This window comes from Pseudochaenichthys georgianus, chromosome 9, assembly GCF_902827115.2.
Source record: "Pseudochaenichthys georgianus chromosome 9, fPseGeo1.2, whole genome shotgun sequence".
NCBI classification, from domain to species: domain Eukaryota; kingdom Metazoa; phylum Chordata; class Actinopteri; order Perciformes; family Channichthyidae; genus Pseudochaenichthys; species Pseudochaenichthys georgianus.
In genome coordinates, this window is record NC_047511.1 from 34,863,006 (window position 1) to 34,883,089 (window position 20,084).

Below are 20,084 nucleotides of genomic sequence, written 5' to 3' on the forward strand. Positions count from 1 at the left end.
GCTGTCCATTCCTCACAGTTACAAATGGGCAATCCTATTCAGCCTGAGACAATGTTTATACGTATAACAGATTTATGTTCTTACATCTAATTGGTAGTCCATGGAGTTGTAGCACACTGGTTTAAACACATTTCATTCCTGCCATCGTGGAAAACAAGGAATGTCTATGAGTTGTTGATCTAAAAAAGGACAGTAACAGAATATGCAAAACAGCAACCTAATTTGCATAAACAGTGGAAAACAGGAATGTATTTTTTCATCTCAAAACCTTGTTACAGTGAAAGAGTAGAAATAGAAATGGGCAATCAAAGTTATCTATGGAAAAATACTCAGAGCCTGTCTGCTACTTAAGTAAAACTACTAATACCACACTTAAAAAATAATTTAATACAAGTAAAAGTATTTAGGTACATTTTACTTACATTTTAAGTACCCAAGTTCTATCAGCCAAGTGAACTCAAGTATCAAATGTAAAAGTACAGATTTTGCAGGATCGGTCTTCTAAAAAAACGTGTATTATTATATTATTCTGTTTTTATTTTTAGAAAATGCTTTAATGCTGTAATTTGACATGTTGGATACTTTGTAGTGGTAGGCCTATATAAATATGTCATTTGTATAAAAAGTACCCACTACAAGAGTCAAATGTACAAAAATACGATATTTGTTTTTGAGATGTAGTAGAAGTTTAAAGTAGCATAACATTTGTTCCCAAGTTCCCCAAACTACACTTCAGTACAGTGCTTGAGTAAATGTACTTAGTTACATTCCACCAGAACGTAAACAATGCATTCTCCCTGGACAATAACAGTGTATTTCAAAGGAATTCTGCATGTCCCCCAAAGACTGAGATGTCCCTCTGAAGAGTAATGGGGAGGAAGGCACGGATCCTCTATGGATCTATCCAAGTGATATATGCATACAGGGAGGGTGCATAAACCTTTGTTCCCGCCCACTTGCACTTGCTACTGTTGCTGAATAGATGCAGGCTGTATTGCCACTGAAGACCCCAAACTATCTGTGCCTGTGATCGCCATCACCATGGGAAGAATGCTGCTGTGTGTCCATTTGCTCGTCTTCGTAATTTACAAAGGTAATGTTAAGAAACCTTTAGCTTGCAGGTAGGCCTACGACTGAACTTTTTAACGCAGTTAGTTGTGTGATTTCTAGATTACTAAACCGAGAAGAAAGCGATTCCAATCCAAGGAAAAGGGTCATTTTCACCTGCAGTCGAAATAGTTGCGTAGTGTTTATCGTGTCAACACTTCCCAAGTCTGAGCTAACGTTAGCTAGCTAGAGTTATCTTTGTTAAACCCGTTTAGTCAACGTGAAATCGTCTCTCCTGTATCTTTCAGAAGAAGAATGTAGTGATGTAAGTGAGCTACGAGTGGATTTATCGCTACTTAAATACATGGGGAAATGTGTTGAAGTAGGCCAGAGGTAGAAGAAGTAGGACTACTAATGTGTTTATCGCAGCTCGTACAGGTGCAGCCAGTTTCATTTACTTTGTATGTTGCAGGAGCTTGTGAATGTTCCTCCGGGTAAAGTCTTGATTATATTTCCTATCAATAATCGAAATATGTAAGGTAACTAAAGGTGTAACGACAATGTAGTGAAGTAAAACTACATGATTTACCTCTGAATTGTAGTGGGGTGGAAGTAATAAGTAGAAACAAATACAAATACTTAACTAAAGTACACGTTTCTAAAAATGTTACTTAAAGGTGGGGTATGTCATTTATTTCAGAAACACTTTTTGTTGTATTCCATGAAATGAGCTTAACATCCGGATAGCAATGAATATATTAAATGCTTTGACAATAAATCAATAAATACATAAAAAAACCGTCATCTGTGGAAGCCGTGGCGCTGTAAAAAGCACGACCAATCATTTTAGCCGGCCCAGCTAAAATAACTGGATGGCAGACCTGCCTGTCAGCCTTCCATCTGTGCACAGTACACACTTATCTCGTGCCCTCATTGGTCATGTGCGCGTTCGTGTGTGTTGGAGGAGGGGCTCTAAGGAAGTCTGAAGGGGAAGGGGCAGATTTTTTTTGGTTGTGTGTTGTTCAAGTAGTACTTGAGTAAAAGTACTTAGTTACTTAAAGGTCCATGGCCATTTCTACTGATCATAATTCCATTCTTGAGGTATACTAGAATAGATTTATATTGTGCAATTTTCCAAACTCACATTGGTTTCTCATACAGCATCTCTGTATAGTATGTGTATTCACTCTCTGTCCTAAACAGCTTGTTGGAGCTCCTGCCCAACAATTAATTAAAAAATATAGCCTAGGTTAATTTGACAATTGTAAACCTAGCCTAGCTGCCTCCCCAAATACAATGGCTGAGAGGTAGCCTATATGAGTTGTGATCTATGGTTGTAATACTATTTTTAAAACAATGCTTTTTGTTTAATGTCCCTTCCACAGAGGTGTCTGGCTTGAAAATTCAGAACAAGCTGCTGGGTAAATGTCTGCAGGTTCAGGAAGGATCTTCGGGAGGGAGAGTATCTCTGGGTGAATGCAGCCCATTTTCAGCCTTACAGGAATGGCGCTGGCTCCCACAGAGCCAGGCTCTAAGCAACCACCACACCGGGGAGTGTCTGACTGCACCTGGAGAGCAGTATGAAGGTGTGCGCCTGCAGTCCTGTGTCTTTCTCGCTGAAAGTGGCAAAGCTGCTGCTGGAGAGGCAGTGGAGGATATAGGCAGAGAGGCAAGCAACCAGGCGTGGTCCTGTTCCAAGAGGGGCCACCTCACTTTGATGGGGAGGGGGCTGCACCTGAGTGCCACACAAGAATCCACTTTGGTCTTTCTTTCAAGGGAACATAAGCAGGTAAGAATGGTATAACAGGAGGAGGACCTGCTCCATGAGACAAAACATCTGATGTTAGTACATTAATCATATTACTTATTGCAAATTGGGAAGAAATATTGATATTTTATAACAAACCCTCTCTATACCAAGAGATTAAACCTAAAATATGTCTAATCCAGCCTGATTTTTTTCTGCCTCGTTTTATTTACAAGCCTGGCAGCAGGTGGCGGACACTTGACAACCAGACATTGTGCAAAGGGAGAGACATCAAACACAACCAACACCAATTTCACCACAACCTGGGGAAATCATTGGAACACAGGATTGTTCCAAGTGCCATGTCTGATATACGCAGACAGGCTGAACCATGTAAGGACCTAAAAGTATCTCACTAACAGTAGTTTAGTGTGTTGTCTTCTAACATTATGTGACTGATAAAAGTGGCAAAAACCTCCGTAAAGAGATAACCAGCAACTAGATAAAACCCTCCTTTGTTACTAATTTTTGAACTAGGCTACTTGACATTATTTTAAATTATATGAGTTCAAAGCCAGAGTTTCCGTTAGCCGGTAATTACAGGACTATGACCGGTAAAATATGCTCAAGACCGTCAAATATAAATCTCTCTCAAAATGTCGCTTATTGCTATAGGTGTCCATTGATATGCAGGCAATCATATCATTAGCTAGAACTAGCTACAGTAGTAGGGATGCCAGAAACTGACCATGATCAAATTCGAAAATCGGACAGCCCTGGCGAATATTAATCGATTACCAATAAATCAATCGCACGTGTGACGGAGAGGAGAGAGGGGGGGGGGGGGGTGTAGCAGCGCAGCGCAGGCGCAACAAACTGGTGGTGTGACCAATGGCCATTTACAATTATTAATACTATTACTATTATTAGCATTAGTCTATATTTTGGTTGAAACTAAGCCAGGAAAAAAAAGAAAAACATAAATAATAATATAAAAAAAAATATATATATATATATATAAAAAATATATAAATAAAATCAAATAAAAAAATAATAATTTTCGATTATGGAGACTGTAACGAATATTCGAAAAATCGCTGGCATCCCTACTAGCTAGATCTGATCGATATGGACATACACGCAAGTGAAGTCTAATCGGACAGGAGAGAGAGATCAGAGATCAGCTGCTGCTGACGGAGACACACAGCTCTGCATGATCACCTGCAGCTCCGCCCGCTTTGATGGACCGGTGAGCGGAGCAAAACACACAATTTAAGTTAGATCATCACACTTAGCTATTTCTAAACTAGTTATAAATATGTTTTTTTTTACTGTCGGCTCACTCATTACTGGATCAGCCAGCTGCATGAGACGGATACTGATGGGCTGTCAGGAGAGGGGGAGGAAAAGAGAGGCTCCGTTTATTATTCTTATATTATTATATAGAGTCGTTATCAATTTGTTTAAAAGCTCAATAAATAACAAAGAAGACCTTTGACCACCACTTTTCTCATTTTGTCCGGAAGATTTAAACGGACATGTTGACTGGCGAAAAAAGATTCTAACGGAAACTCTGTTCAAAGTGTATAAATACTCTCTAGCTAGCCGTTGTAATCAGTCATGCCAGGATGATTTACATTGATGGTCTATTTTTGAAAATAATTAATACTAAAAAAACAGTAGATTTTTTTTGTTTGTCTGGATGCAAATCAGTGACCATTTCCAAACTTGGTGGTGCATTCAATTATTATGTCAAAACTCAAAGTAAACACTACATTTGAAAAGGATAATACATTTAGTAATTGTTCTTACATTGAAAAGGTTGTTGTTCCTCAAAGCTTATTTCTCTTATTTATTCAGCGAGGGCTTTCACTTAATGGAGGGCAGAGCGCTCTTTCAGCAACACCCTCATCACATTCGCATAGTTCACATACACACCTGGAAGCTACCCAGTACAGCCACAGTCGGATGACCTCTGAGCAGAAGCCTTTCCAGGATTCCCCTCTTCCCATTCATTTTGATGGGTTACTTTTGTCAACGTTTTTAAACATTTGCAAGTTTTAACCATTTTGCACAATGATTAGCATTTAAACATATGTGTGCAAACAGTAGTCCATGGGCACAAACATTCAAACTACACATACCTTTTTGTCACTGGGGCGGTAAGGAAGGCAGGACTGAAACACAGTATGAAAGAGTGTAACAAAAGGCAACCTTGATTAAATAAAAAGCTGGTACAAAATAAACACAAAAAAACTGGAGGACCAGAGGCCTGTACTACGAAGCTGGTTCAACCTAACCTGGATATGTTTGAGTTAGCCGGTTGGCCTAATCCAAAACATACGCGCTCTCGCTAAACTGTACTACGACGCGGGTTATCAAGTGGATCGCTCAAGCCAGCCGTGTCCTATCTAGTTAGGTGCGCGTTCACATGAAAGCAGTGGTATTTGGAGCATTCGACCAATCACAAACATGGACAAGCGTACTGACAGCGCAGCGTCATACTTCCTGAATGAAAAGTCAACTATAATATTAGACAAATATGAAGAAGTTAAACTTTAAACATCCATGACTTAAACACTTTATCCAGGATAAAAGCCACATAGCTGCACCTGCAAGGTGAATACAGCTGGTATAAGAAAAAGTGTTTGAATGCGTACATTAACAGGTTTATGATATCACTGCCCCGTCTAAGACACGAGTGGATCTGACTTTAATTACATTTGTCTCGAGTGTTTCGTCAACTTAATGTGTTGCTTAAAATAATACTTCTGCATACAGTATGTGACACTGTGAGTGTTGCACGGCCAGATACAGCTCAAGAAGCTGACTCAGATAAGGAAATATATGATACATTATGATGTGATATGCCGCGGACTGTACTGTTACTTTGATCTGGTTACTTATGTTGTGGCAGATATTTAAGTAAGCTTTCTTAACGCTAATGTTATAATAGTCAGATTGCTCTGAAGATGGGAGGTGATATTCTATTAATGTTCACGTTCACACAGTCTGTGATTTTTGCCGGCCGTCTTTCCTGAAACGGCAGTTTAAACCTTTCTCCTGTAATATGAATTGATAGCTTTAAACTCCGCACACGGAGCTCTGATTGGTCAGCAGGCAGTGCTTTCACTGAGTTGAGCTCTTAGCCTGCAACCTAACCTGCTCCGGGGCAGGTTAGCCGCTCAGCATAAGTTACCATGGAGATCTAGCCCGCTAAAAAGAGAACCAGCGTCGTAAGACCGGAAACCCCAAGTGTTTCCTGAAGTTAGCTGGCTAAGCGAAAATCCTGCTTCGTAGTACAGGCCTCAGGTTAGGTCAAAAAAAAAAAACTAGCAACCAACCGGGAAGACTCAGAAAACTAGACGAGGGAAATGTAGAACATGCCGACAAGAGACTAGGAACCACACCAAGGAAACAACAACTGAAAGAGAACACTGGGGGAAGACAGGCCTAAATACACACAAGACAATCACCAAAACAAGACACAGCTGGGGAGGGGAGATCACACACAGGGGCAGCAGGTGAACATAATCAGGCCCAGGGGGGCAAACACAGGAAGTAAAACCAGATAAGACACAAAGAGGAAATACATTTCCAAATAAAACAGAAATCTATAAACACAAAAACTAAGCTCATGACACCTTTTAAAAGATATTCCATGTTCTATATTTGATATCTGATGTATTTTGCCATGGCCTCTAGATTTGTATTACAAAATGCCTACTTGTAGCCTAAGGATCTGATTTATTCACCAGACTCTTGACTGATCAATATTTCCCTAAAAAGGCAGCTAGACAGGCCATGAATTTGCATCATTGAAATGTGATCCATCTTGTTTCTACATCAAGCTGGTCCTGGATTAACTGACTTCTGTCTCACTAATAAAGATGGACAGACACTACTGTAGCTTATTTGGTCAAAAGGCATATCAATTCAACTTAGGATGTTCAGTTTTAGTCCTTGCTTTTAGTTGAGTTGATTCGTTGTAACATGTTCCCTTTTTTCTCCACTTCCAGTTGAAGGTTTAATGGCCGTCTCACAAACATATCCTGTAATGGATGTGCCTCATTCATCCCTGAACACCAAATCTCCTGAAGATCCCACCATGATTTTCTTTAGTATGGACTATGGTAAGTTTGGTAACACATCATTTAATGTAGGCTGACATAGAAGCATAGAAGTATCTGAAGTCATTAGTCCATTTAGCTGAGGAAGGTTTCCAACTGGGTGAAATTATTACATGATAAAAGCCATTCAAATGATCTAAATGTCAAGGAAAAGGTGCATCAATGCTACCTTTCCTATGTCCTTTAGCAACAGGAACTCCGGACCATCCTTTACCAAAGCTGTTTAATTACACAGATTGAAACATCCTTCTTAGGAAATGTGATTTTTATTTTGGACAGGAATCAGAATCAAGTTTATTGCCAGGTACGATTAAACATACAAGGAATTTGCTTTAGTGTCTGGTGGTGCAAATGTTAACGATATAAGAAAAATAAGTTGCAATAGGTCAAACATATGACAATAATATCAATTAGTATTTTTAAGAAACTGTTTAGCATTAATAAAGACAAGTATTTAATTTTAAACAGAACCTTAAAAGCTTAAAAAACTAAAACACAGAGCTGAGCATGAACATGTCTCCCAGTATTAAGAAAAAAAGAACAACATGTTCTTCACATGATGTGTATTAATGTAATGCATAATGTTTGTGGGGTGGATAAACAGTCACTCTCAGTGGGGGTCCCTGTCCTTGTTGATGAGGCGGTAGCAGAGAGGAAGAAACTGTTCAAGTGACGTGAGGTTCAGGTCCTGATGGAGTTATTACTTTTTTTTTAATTGTATAGCATTCAATTGTCTGTTATAAATAAAGTTGCTTAGAAACATAGGCTGTCACATTATGTTAGTGCAGTCTGATTCTCTTAGCACTGAAGTTGTCATTTCCTTCTTCAGTACAGATGTAGTTGTTTTTCACCTCTAGGTGGAGATGGATGGCTGTTGATTTGAGAGCAGAGTATATAGTGGGTGTGTTGCAGTCTTTGTAAAGGAGTTTCAATGGGCTTTTATTTGCAGGGTCAGAATCTTGACATAAATGTTAACAAATGCAATGCAATGTGGGTTGGGTAAAATGAATGATGTGTGGCTTGGTCTTTGTATATGTATACAGGAATGGGCTGGAAGATAACCATGTTGGTACTAAGCTCTTTGGCTCTGGTCCTGGGGACTCTCATTCTTATCCTCAGTGTTTACTCCAATAGGTGAGTGCTAAACACACACACACACACACACACACACACACACACACACACACACACACACACACACACACACACACACACACACACACACACACACACACACACACACACACACAAGGGATTTGATCAAATGCATATTCATTTACTTTTGAAATGCTAACTTGATAATTAATCAGTAAACCAACATAACATAAATGTATTTTATTTTTGCTTATCCATTAATAATTAAATGGTAAAATAGAAAACATTTGACCTGTAACAGTTTCTCTGAAGCTAGAATTGCTTGTTTATTTCTATTTTCACGTCATTGCAGGTCAGATACATTGGTCTCTATAGACATTTTAGGGTAATAAAACAAATATATAAATGATTAATCATATCATATATGCCAATAATAATAGTACACATAAGACATTGACAAACATTGGATAGAATAAATAGGGCAATATATTTCAAAGAGCTCTGGTACAAAGCCACATGTTTTTCCGTCGCCAACTTTCTGCCCTTTTCTGTCTTGCTGTGACAGAAGGAAGAAGGTGGTGTGTGTTTTGAAGTCATACACACCGAGGCCAGAGGCGAGTGTCCCTGGGTCCCCGGTGCTCAGTGAAAGAGCGCCGCTGACCCAGCATGCAATGCGGTTCCCACACTCCACCCCGACTTTACAACGAGGAGAAATCCTGATTGAGTGGAAGGATGGCACTGTTACTCCACTGTACGAAGCCTGAACGTTGGACTGTAAATAATGTTTAACATGGTTCTGTCTGTGCAAGCAAGCATTGTTTTTCATGCAACTTTATTATCTTCTGAATGTATCTGAAAGGGTTAAAAGAAAAGAGAATATTTTCTCAGAATGTTGGCATCCAAATGGAATTAAACAAAAAGTTTCATAAAATGGAAAGTCAAAGGATCAGTATCGGACCATTTCTGTGATACTTGCCAAAAGGAAGATGAAAGCTGCTATGAAGCCGCCAGAAAAGAGTTGGACTGTCAGATTTGAAAAAGATCTAACTTCTGCTGATTTAAGAGATAGTTTATTAGATTAAATAGTATTTGTTTTTAAGCAAACCATTATTTGTATGCTTAATAAAACTACAACTCAAGCACTTAACAAAGTAACCAATAGCTTAGGCCTTTAGTTGGAATAATACTAAGGAAAGTTATTTTTGTTTGTTGCATATTATGAAGATTTGAACACTTGAGTTACTTCAGGTGTCACTTTGGCTCCTGAGACTCAAACCCTTAATTTTAGGAATTGGGGTTTTACAGAAAAGTGTAATGACCATTGTGTTGCAAGAAAGATGTTTTCAGAACAGAATTAAGTATTATTTAGCTTGTATTTTATATTATAAATATATAGTTATTGAGATTTTTCAGAAAAAAATCATAACCTAGTTTACATAAGTAAGGCCACTAGACTGGCAGCATAATCCTGTTCTGGAATACACTAAAGTGTTAAAGGGGGGGTACTTAATACTAAAATTGCCTTTGACCTCCACTCAAGGTCCACTTGAGCATATCCTTCCTACACTTTCTTCATCAGCAGAAGAAGTTAGCTCTGTAGTCATGTAGATGTATTTAACTTGCCATTATTCTGAGCACTTTTGGGGTTTTGCATCCTTAAAAGCCCACTGTGAAGATTGTTGATAAAGTTAAAAGCTCCAGAACCAGCTTTTGAGTGGAGATTGTTTCGTCAACTATAATTTACTTTTGCATTTGATATGGCTACCTGGCAGACCACTAATTTGCGGCAAATGTGTTGGTTATTTTTTTACTAAAAAAGTATTTTCATATTGTAAACTATCTAATAAAATCATACAGATGACTTGTGCTGTTTTTATGACTACATAGTATTGTGATGTTTTATCTAAAGCGCATGCTCTTCTGTGTTTGTTGTATATCAGCCAAATCATTCCCATAGTAGTTTCATATCATCATCTTGAGTTAGGAGGAAAGGGAATGGTTGCTGGCAAAAGCACCATTTGTAATAATTTCTTCAGACTGTCTGTGGGCTGCAGTAATCCCAGTTAAACTAATTAAATTGACGATGTTGATGAGGCTTCCAGAGAACATGGCATTCCCTGTGGCACGGAAACTTCCCAGCAGGAAGTGTGTTTACAGCAGTAAACCAAAGGCTGTTATACTGTTGTTTTCCTGGGAGAGGCCTCTGTGTTGTTTGGTAGGTGAAGCACATCCCTCTAGGGGTGTAACAGTATCCGTATTCGTCACGGTTCGGACGTCACGGTTCGGCACATGCAGTCACATGGCGAATACGCCTTTTTTTATGAGTGGGGAAAAAGTCTGTCACTCAGGGCAGTATTACACTATATATAATCCAGGGGGCGGTATTGCGCCTAAAAGCCAGCTACCTGTAAATGACAAATGAAGAACAAAACACAACAAAACGAACACAATACATGAAGAAGAAAAGTTAGTAGCTATGGCGAGTTCACGCAACACACAGGAGCTAGAAGACCCACCTGCTTCTTTTAAATCAGGTGTGTGGGAACATTTCGGGTTCCCTGTGGACTACAACAATGATGGGGTGCGACCGTGCGAGTTGTGGATCGGACGAGGACGGTGTGTCGGCGGTGTTCGACAGCGGTGCGGTATGCTAGTGGTAACACGTCAAACATGCTCAATCACATCCGAGTCAGTCTCAGTCCCCAGCGAGAGGGTTTTCTCGACGGCAGGTGACATAGTTACTGCCAACAGATCTGCCCTCACTACTGACAACTGGGTTACGTAATTAATAATTAATTACGTAATTAATAATTAATTACGTAACCCAGCTTCTATGAGTATGAGTATAGGCGCAGCCCTCTAAGGCTATAGCTATTGGGTAATCCCCACTGCACGTGTGCAGCACTGACATACTTATTCCACGCCCACCTATGATGTGGGCCCCACCTCCAGGCTCACTTCCGTATAAATAGGAAGTAGGCCCTACAATCCACTCCAACAGCTTTTCTTCAGCTATTCGCGGAGCCAGTGGGGCCCGAACCTTAGAGGGCTGTGCCTATACTCATAGAAACTGGGTTACACGTAACCCCAGTTCTATATCGTATAAGGCTTCGCCCTCTAAGGCTATCACTATTGGGTTAAGGGCGAAGCAGGATGTAGTCCACGCCCCACTGGTTCCGTCCGTTACCAGAAGCACAAAACACACCTACTCAGTTAATAACCCATGTCCATTTCGTCGTGCGTAAATGGAGCATCCCATTCCCGGGGAATATAGCATTAAAAAATGAATATTTCTCCATCAGGGAACGAAGGTAGGCTTACTCGGGCTACCTGTCGTTTATAAAAAGTAGAGATCGAGTCTCACTTGTTAAAAACGATCAAGAGAAGGGAACAAAAGGCCGCTCTCTAAGTGCCGACAGGCAGGAGAGAGGGCATGCAATTGAAAACCCCCGACATTACTCATTCTGGCAGGCTATTCAGTACTGAATGTGTCAGAGAGGAATGGGAGACATCCCTCAAATAAAAACGAATAAAAGAACAGGGTGAAGACCAAGATGCAGCAATGCAAATGTCTTCCACTGTCATTCCTCCGTGCAACGCTGTAGACGTTGATATTCTCCTGGTGCTGTGCGCTTTAATGTTTTCCGGGGGATCCAACCCAGAGGAAACATACGCCTGTGACACAGCCTCACACAGCCAGTGTGACAGGCGCTGTGCAGATAGAGGCTGCCCTAATGAGCGCTCTCTATAATGCACAAACAGACGCTGGGATTTGCGTAAAGCAGACGTGCGTGCAACATAGCATGCCAGCGCGTGCACGGGACGGAGGAGATGAGATGTGGCTTCCTCCTCTGATGTGTGAGGAGGAGGAAAGAAGCCCTCCAAGGTTATCACTGTCGATCTAAACGAGCTTGTGATCACCTTTGGCATAAAAAACGGGTTAGGGCGCAAAACAGCTGAGCTGCCATCTCCTTGGATCTGGAGACATGACGGAGCCACAGAGAGAGCAGACAAATCACTCACCCTTTAAGCTGATGTCAGAGCCAAGAGGAGAGCTACTTTGGCTGACAAGAACTTCAGGGGAACCTGATCTAAAGGTTCAAATGGAGCTTTACTCAGTGCGCGTAACACTAAAGCCAAAACCCATTGAGGCGCCAAAGCGCGTGACACAGGTCTGAGTCTCTGTGCTCCCCGTAGAAAACGTTTTGTCAGAGGGTGACTAAACACCGTGCTAACCCCAAACCTACGTGGCAAGATGAAATGGCAGCAGCATATGTTTCGACCGTGCTATAGGTCAAATTCCTGTCCAGCAACAGCTGGAGGAACGACAGCACGAGGCAGGGGGCCCGTAACGGGGTCCAGGTTTTTCCCTACACACAAAACGGAACATTGTCCATTTGGCTGTGTAGGATGTGTGTTCAGCAGCTGCGCTGATCGAACACCTCCCTGGCGATTTATGATTTATTTATGTACGCTGCTTTGTTGTCTGTTCGAATCAACACATGTTTATTGTACAGCAACGGGACGAAGTGCTGGATTACTTTCCATATAGTAATTCCAGCACGTTTATATGGAGAGACATGTGACCCGGCCACTGTCCCCCCACTGCCTGCGACATGCACGTTCCTCAGCCTGCGAGAGATGCGTCTGTGAACACTGTGGTGTGTGACGTCACTCTGCTCAGGGGCACCCCCACTGACGTGGAGATTTTTCCATGGGTTCAATCCCAACCCACGGAAGGAGGAATGTACACCATGCGTCTCCTCTGACGCATGGGGTCGATACGCAGGCAAATAAACCACCTCTGGAGTCTCCTCACTGTGAAGGAGCCCCAGGGGGATCACCACGTGACCAGCTGATATCCTGCCTAACAGCTGCATCACGGAGAGGGCCGTCACCGCCCCGCGGGGTGTGACGCGCCGGAGGAGAGCTGTCCGAGCTGCTTAAAAACCTATAGGTTTTTAAAGACAGCCGGTTTATGCAGCGAGCCATGATGCCTATAACCGACAGGTCAGGGGCAGCCGGCTTAACCGGTGAGCCTTGCTGCTTATTATTATCCATCTGTCCATCGAACACGCGCGTCGCCACTCTGAGTAATACTCTTGAGAGCGCGCGACCTGCTCTGGATGTGCTGTGGTTGTCATGGTGACGAGCCACGTCAGAGCCCTCGCCGCCATTGCCCGTGAAGCAACCCAAGAGGGGCCCGGTCCGAAAAAGGCTGTGAGGGGGCCTCCACACACTGCATCTTACACCGGCTCTCATCCTGTCTCTGTTTAGGAGAAGGCTCGTAAACTGGACATTGAGGCCCGTTCACGCTCAAACCTGCTGAGGAATGAGCGGAGGTGTGTGCAGTGCTATTCACACAGTGATAATAACAGCCCTGGGCTTATTACGACCGTGTGTAGTATAAGGCACATCTGGGACAGAGGAAAAACCGTGCTTCCTGCTAACCGACAGGTTAACAGCTGCACCGGAGGAGAGCTGTCACTTTCTCCATTCTCTGCTATGAGAGTCGCGCTCTCATGCGGGCTGAGTTCAATTCCACTCCCAGTTAAATGTCTGGGAGGGAAGAGGACAGCTCTTCTTCCAGTTGATAATGAAAACCCAGGCTTGACAGATGAGATACGAGCTGTATCGTCTGAAAAACCGCTTCCTCCCTGGAGCGAGCCAGCCACAGCTGGTCGTCCAGGCAAAATAACCCTCATCCCCATTCTGAGTAGCTGCTCCAACCGTCTCCACCCACTTTGAAAAAAGTGTGTGGAGCCAGGAATGAGAAACGCAGGAATTTGCTGTGTTTCGGGATGATGGTTACGTGGAGGTAAGCATCCTTCAGGACTATGGATGTGCACCTCCCTGGTGAACACACTCCAGCACCTGTTTGATCGTCAGCATGGGAAAAGGCCATTCCCTTGTTGGAAAACTGACAGATCGAGGACGGGTCTCATTCCCCCCTCCCCGTCTCCTTCTGGACCAGAAAATAGCGGGAGTAAAAACCCCTGATTTTCTTCCCTTTGAGGAACCCCGGGAAAAGGCTTTCTTTAACCAGAGTTCCTGCCGCTCTGCACGGAGCACGAGACACTGTTCTTGGGATGACAGGACTTCCTGTATCCCGTAGAACTGCGGGGGGGAGAGGCGAATTGCAGAGACTACCCTCTGCCCATCCGCCTGCTCATCCATCTGTCCATCAGACACACTCGCCGCCACCCTGAGTACCATACAGTACTCTGATAGTGCCGGGTGTACATTCTCTGGATGTGCTGTGGTTGGTAACAAACCATGCCAGAGCCCTCCACACGCTGCATTCTACACCGGCTCTCAATATGTCGTTGTTTAGGAGAATACTCGTAAACTGCGCGTTCACACTCAACACCACTAAGGGATGAGCAGAGGTGTGTGCAGTGCTGTCCACACGAGGCGTAATAATGGCCCTCCGTGGGCTTATTACGACCGTGGGTAGGAGGTGTCTGAGACAGAGGAAAAATCCATGCTGCCTAAACCCAAAAAGTTTACGGTAGACGGATTTGAATAGCAAGCCCAGCTGTTTTATTAACCGATAAGTTAAAAAACCCAGCCGGCTTAGGCAGCGAGCCATGCTGCCAAGTAACCAATAGGCTATTGGCAGCTGGCTTAAACCGGGGAGCCTTGCTGCATATTAACTTCCCTCTGTCCATCTAACCCACACGCCGTCCTCAAGGCGCGAACCTGCTCTGGATGTGCTGTGGTTGTCATGGTGACGAGCCACGCCAGAGCCCTCCAGACGTTGCATTTCACACAGGCTCTCCTTATGTTGCGTTTAGGAGAAGGCTCGTAAACCGGACATTTAAGGTGCGTCCACGCTCAACACCCCTAAGGGATGAGCGGAGGTGTGTGCAGTGCTGTCCACACTGTAATAATGGCACTCGTGGCTCATTACGACCGTGTGTAGGAGGTAGGTTTGGCACAGAGGAGAAAAATCCGAGCTGTCTAAAACCCAACAGGTTTTAAAGACAGCCGGTTATACAGTGAGCCATGCTGCCTATAACCGACAGGTTAGGGGCAGCCGGCTTACCCGGTGGGCCTTGCTGCTTATTATTATCAATCTGTCCATCGAATACACGCGTCGCCACTCTGAGTAATACTCAGCGCACGCCTGTTTTGGATGTGCTGTGGTTGTCATGGTGACGAGCCACGTCAGAGCCCTCCACATGCTGCATCTCACACCGGCTCTCATCCTGTCTCTGTTTCGGAGAAGGCTCGTAAACTGGACATTGAGGCGCGTTCACGCTCAAACCCGCTGAGGGAATGAGGTGTGTGCAGTGCTATTCACACAGTGCGTAATAACAGCCCTAGGCTCATTACAACCGTGTGTAGTATAGGCACCCATTACGGCGCTCACAACAACAACAACAGCGTTGGGTCGATGATCGTGTTGCTTTTAATCACACGAAGCCAGAATAAATTGAATAACGACTTCTCCAACCTTATACTTTGCTCCAGAGTGCCGTGGTTCATTGTTTATTAATGTGTTTCTGCAGCATTTACCGACCGCTGCAGTGCTGCTCTTCCACAGGAGTTTATTCTCCCGTTAGCTCCCGGTTAGCTCACACTGCAGCGGCCGCTCTAAAGTATTCACTGTCCGACTCACACAAGCAGCTGATGCATATCCCCAGTTCCCCTTAGCCTAAGTGAATGTGTGTCAGTCTGAATTGACACTGTTTGGTATCACAACGCTGTTATGAAAGTTTCTCTGGTATAAAACGGGTGATGTTAGCATAGCAACCGAAGCTAAACTGACTACTTGCATCCGATAGCAATAATACAAAACAACACGTCTGCCTCTCTCCACAATGATCGATAACAGTGAACGGATGGTCAAAGTAAGGTACAAATAAACAGAATCACACGAAGCCTGGTTAGTGTTGCCTGACTTTATAAAGTGTGTTTATAAGCACTACTGCTTGTAGGCAGGCATGACAGTCGACCCATGTTCAGGGGAGGTGGGTTTAGTTTCCTGCACGCCTCGACGTAAGAGAGACGTAAGCGACGTCGCCTCTTAGCTCCAAAGCTCTTGCCTCTGGACCGACAATTTTTTGGAGCTGGAAATGAACCCGATTCCGGAGCTAAGAGCCGGCGCCACTGCGGTGTGAACAGGAAAACCCGGCGCTTTTCAGGCTCTAGCTCCGAGCCGGAGCTGAAAAGGCGCTGGTGTGAAAGGGGCATGTGACAGCTGGGAAGACATCCCTCATATAGGACAAAATAGGGCTTAGATGTTCCCATATGGCTGGGGGACCCTTCAGTCGTGATGATGAGATGGTACTGAAGCACAAGGGCTCATCATTTAATCCTACATATAAAACTCCAGTGTGCAGTGTCGCTTGCTCATGAGATGCACCAAAGTGCACTGCCTGGATCTCTGATGCATATTTACATGTATAATTCTCAGAGAAGTCAACATGTATGATACATTCGTTCTCTGACATATTCCTCTTCAGTTCTCTGCAATATTTGTACTGTTGTCGGATGTTGAATGTATGGCGTTTACATTTCACAAGCATGGTAGTGAAGATGTTGATGAGGTAATTGAGTGTGATCTCGACCATTTTCTTTACGGTCTTCTGAATGTTGTTTGAATATTGTTCTTGTCTTGTCCTTTAGTGTCCTCTGTGACCCACTGCATACATGCTACCCTGGCGTAAGCCTCATATACCCCGAGAAATGGGAAGTATTTCTCTTTGCAGTCCACACAGTCATTGTACATGCACTTCTTACTAGTTTTGTCACAACAGATCTGTGCCATCAATGTCTCTAGTTCAGGGGTGTTGAGCAACTTCAGACTGCAAAGCTTTTCCGCTATAAAGCTTAAGTTCTCATGCAGTTTGCACAAGCATGTTTCCCTATCTGAAAGTGATGGGTGCACAACCCAGTAGGGCCTAAGTCTGCACAACAGAGAATAGGAAATTGATTTCCTTGAGTTCTCTGCCAAGTACTTCTTGTGCAGGTTGTGCAAGGTGTCCATGAGCAATCTTTTTTGCATCTTGACATTGGCATCTGTTAAAGTCTGCTTTTTTCCTGTTGTTATACGGCTCACATCATCTCTTGTGTAAAAGGCTCTTATTTTGTTTTTATATTCTTCTTTCATTCATATATATTAGAGGTCTCAGATATACAAAATATGTCTCTGAAGTGTTTGGCTGTTTTGTGACAGTGCCTGACGTGACAGGTCAGGGCTTGACGTGACAGGGCCTGACGTGACAGGGCCTGACCGTCGGCCATTTTAACTGCCATTACTCAGCATTTCAACATGTTAGCTTAAAAATAGTTAGCTTGCTAGCAAGGGATTTTAGTGAACTTTAATACATGTTTTAAAAACAAAAACAATATAATCCTTTTCTGGGATATTTGAACGTGACAGCACATGACCCTTTAGCTTGTCCACGTAAAAAAAAAAGGTGTAAAAACAAGATTAAAATATTAAAATTCAAGGACAGAATTTACCCAATTCAAGGACAGCTCCTCCTCAGTCAGATGATGCAACTCTTTCACAATCATGTTCTTAAAGGTGTATTACACAATTTTTTAAGGAGTATTTTATGAAGCGTGACAGGACTGACCAAAAACATGGGGACTGTTGTAAAACACAATTTTTTGGTCAAATGTAAGCATTATTCAATGTTTTCAATGAACTGTGGTAAAAGATAACAAGTTAAATGTGTTATTAATGACGTTTGTTTTTAAAATAAAAGTTTTTAGTTCATTAAGAAATGTAGACCCCTCGCTCCAATTTGGCTGGGGACAGGCCATTTTTAAGAACTTCTATTTTTCAAAAGTGTTTTTCAATAAATTAAAAAACACCTGAAACCCTAATGAATCACAGACCTATGTACAAACAACTCACAAAACACAACTATCTCATCAGTTTTAAGATATTTTATGGATTATAATTTGTATTCACTGTAACAATCCCAGGACAGATAATATACGTTTCTGGTAGAATGTCCCTGTAATACAGTTAATGATTCCAAATGTTAGAGTTCCTTATTTTCATACCAAAACGTTCACTACTGTTAAATAAATAACAGCAAAAAAATTATGCATTTGGGACTTTTCTTTGCTTTTCCTTGTTGTACCGAACCCGTACAGAACCGTGACCCCCAAACTGAGGTATGAACCGAACCATGACTTCTGTGAACCGTTACACTCCTACATTTAATAAGAAATGAGGAAAACGTGTTTGGACAAAACTGCCGGAAGAAGAGCTTGTTCTACATGATTCTGTTAAAAGCGCATTAGCAAGCAGTTCTCTTCTCCTCTGGTATATGTGCTTTTAATGGACATTTTTGTACACTCAACCTGGAACTTGACACCCCGTTTCCCCTGCTGATAGTGTTTGTACTAATGAGAGGGCTCAACGTTTAATGAACAGCACACAGCACCCTGGAAATGAAATGGCATCCCACACCCTCCCAAACCTCCCAAACCACATCCACATGCCTGAAGGTTACTTTGTTTGTTTCTTTAATTTATTTTTGCAAACGAATCATTTAGCCTTCACACAAATCATATTTGTTTTGATAGGCCAGTAAATGTTATCAGGGTATTAGATTCATCATACTTTATTGTGTTTTATGTTGAGTTCTGCATGATATTGATATCAATGATGATGGTCCATATTCAGAGGGACACATTTATTTTATGTTTCTGTTGCTCTTTGGATTTAAAAATAAACAATGCCAATGAGGGCACCTTTCAGCTCCACTATAATTGGACTGCTAGGTGTTTACATACATTGCACGAAGAGTGTTAGCACTGTAACCCTATTATTGTCCTTCTCTGCAATGGACTGTAGTGTCAAAACTATTTGGATCAAGTCAACACCCTCAAACTCCCTTAAAGCAAGCACTGAGGCTGCTCTTTACGTGCACTAACATGTTTTGTTTGCAGGTGAGGCAGAAGAGGATGAGTGAATAAGGGATGTCTGAGAGAGGACTGACTCAGCACTCTGTATACCTGTCGAATCATATTTCCTGTTTCACAGTCTCCAAACAATGGTTTGCTCAAACTTGCATAAATATCCTTGTAAACTTTGTTGAGATGTTTCTGCTTGTTCCTGGGAATTTGAATAGCACTCCTTTGTCTGTATTCCTTTCCTTTTTGTTTTTGTTTACCTCAAGTAAATGTTTTCTTTGGGAGAAAAGTAGTTTATTAGAGACTGGAGTACCACATCCTGCTCATCCCTAAGCACCATACCACAAGACAGTTACTAGATGAAGCAGAATGTTTTTTTACCTCAACCTCCATATGACTGTTCAGAAAAGTATAGTGTTTTCTATATAAATAACCGCCAGCAAGAAACAGTCGGGGGAAAAAAGCTCTTTACATTGTGAAGTGGTGTGGACAACATTTTAGTTTGAGACTTAGAGGAAAGGGGATCAACAGGAGGAAGGAACAGAAGCAACCTTAAACAGATGTGTTCTAAGGACTCAGAGATTTCTGAGCTTCCTCTACCTCTAAGCATTGCATGATGGATACTCTTCAATTAATTTCCAAATTCCAGAACAAAAAATGCTAACATCTTTGGAGCGTGTGTTATTTGTTTTTGTTTAATCAGTTTTCAACACATACATAGATTGACACTCACGGAATAATACACATTTCACCCACACTTGAGCATTCTTTCTGTTACACAGTAGCAAAGGTTGTAACTAAAGATTAAATGTCGCTTTTAGCAAGTTTTTGGAAGTCTAGTCTGAAATTAATACAAATATTTTAGAACCCCAATTATAGCGTAAATCTGCTAATGGTTACCTCCTTTCCACTCATGGACAAATTAAATGCAGTCTAATTTTGTAGGATTGTTGGACAGCCTATTTTTATTTTGGCTGCAATTGCACATTACATTCGATAATGAGGGTAGTTTATGTCAAATAATAGGAACCAATTCAAACATTTGGTGAAGAAGTGTTCTGAATAAATTATTGTTGGTCCAAAAAGATCCGTAAAATGCATTTTATTCTGCACTGCATAGTTTAGAAGTTATGAATATGTCATGTGGATTATTGTGACCATCCATGCCAGAAAGATTTATT

General features: G+C 42.1%; 1 protein-coding gene across 1 annotated transcript; it reads left to right on the forward strand.

Moving 5' to 3' along the window:
- The first annotated feature begins 936 nt into the window (after nt 1-936).
- LOC117452663 (uncharacterized) lies at nt 937-9,880 on the forward strand. Its single transcript, XM_034091371.2, has 6 exons — nt 937-1,093; nt 2,433-2,836; nt 3,031-3,187; nt 6,814-6,927; nt 7,968-8,058; nt 8,585-9,880. Exons 1-6 carry the CDS (start codon nt 1,042-1,044, stop codon nt 8,781-8,783), a joined length of 1,017 nt encoding a protein of 338 aa, XP_033947262.1. The 5' UTR covers nt 937-1,041; the 3' UTR covers nt 8,784-9,880.
- Nucleotides 9,881-20,084: the final 10,204 nt, after the last annotated feature.

What these genes read in the sequence shown, in the direction of transcription:
- LOC117452663 (XM_034091371.2), top strand. Translation starts at nt 1,042, where the DNA reads ATGGGAAGAATGCTGCTGTGTGTCCATTTGCTCGTCTTCGTAATTTAC. An exon ending in TTTCAAGGGAACATAAGCAG is followed by an intron (nt 2,837 to 3,030) that starts GTAAGAATGGTA and finishes TTTATTTACAAG; the next exon opens with CCTGGCAGCAGGTGGCGGAC. An exon ending in TTTCTTTAGTATGGACTATG is followed by an intron (nt 6,928 to 7,967) that starts GTAAGTTTGGTA and finishes ATATGTATACAG; the next exon opens with GAATGGGCTGGAAGATAACC.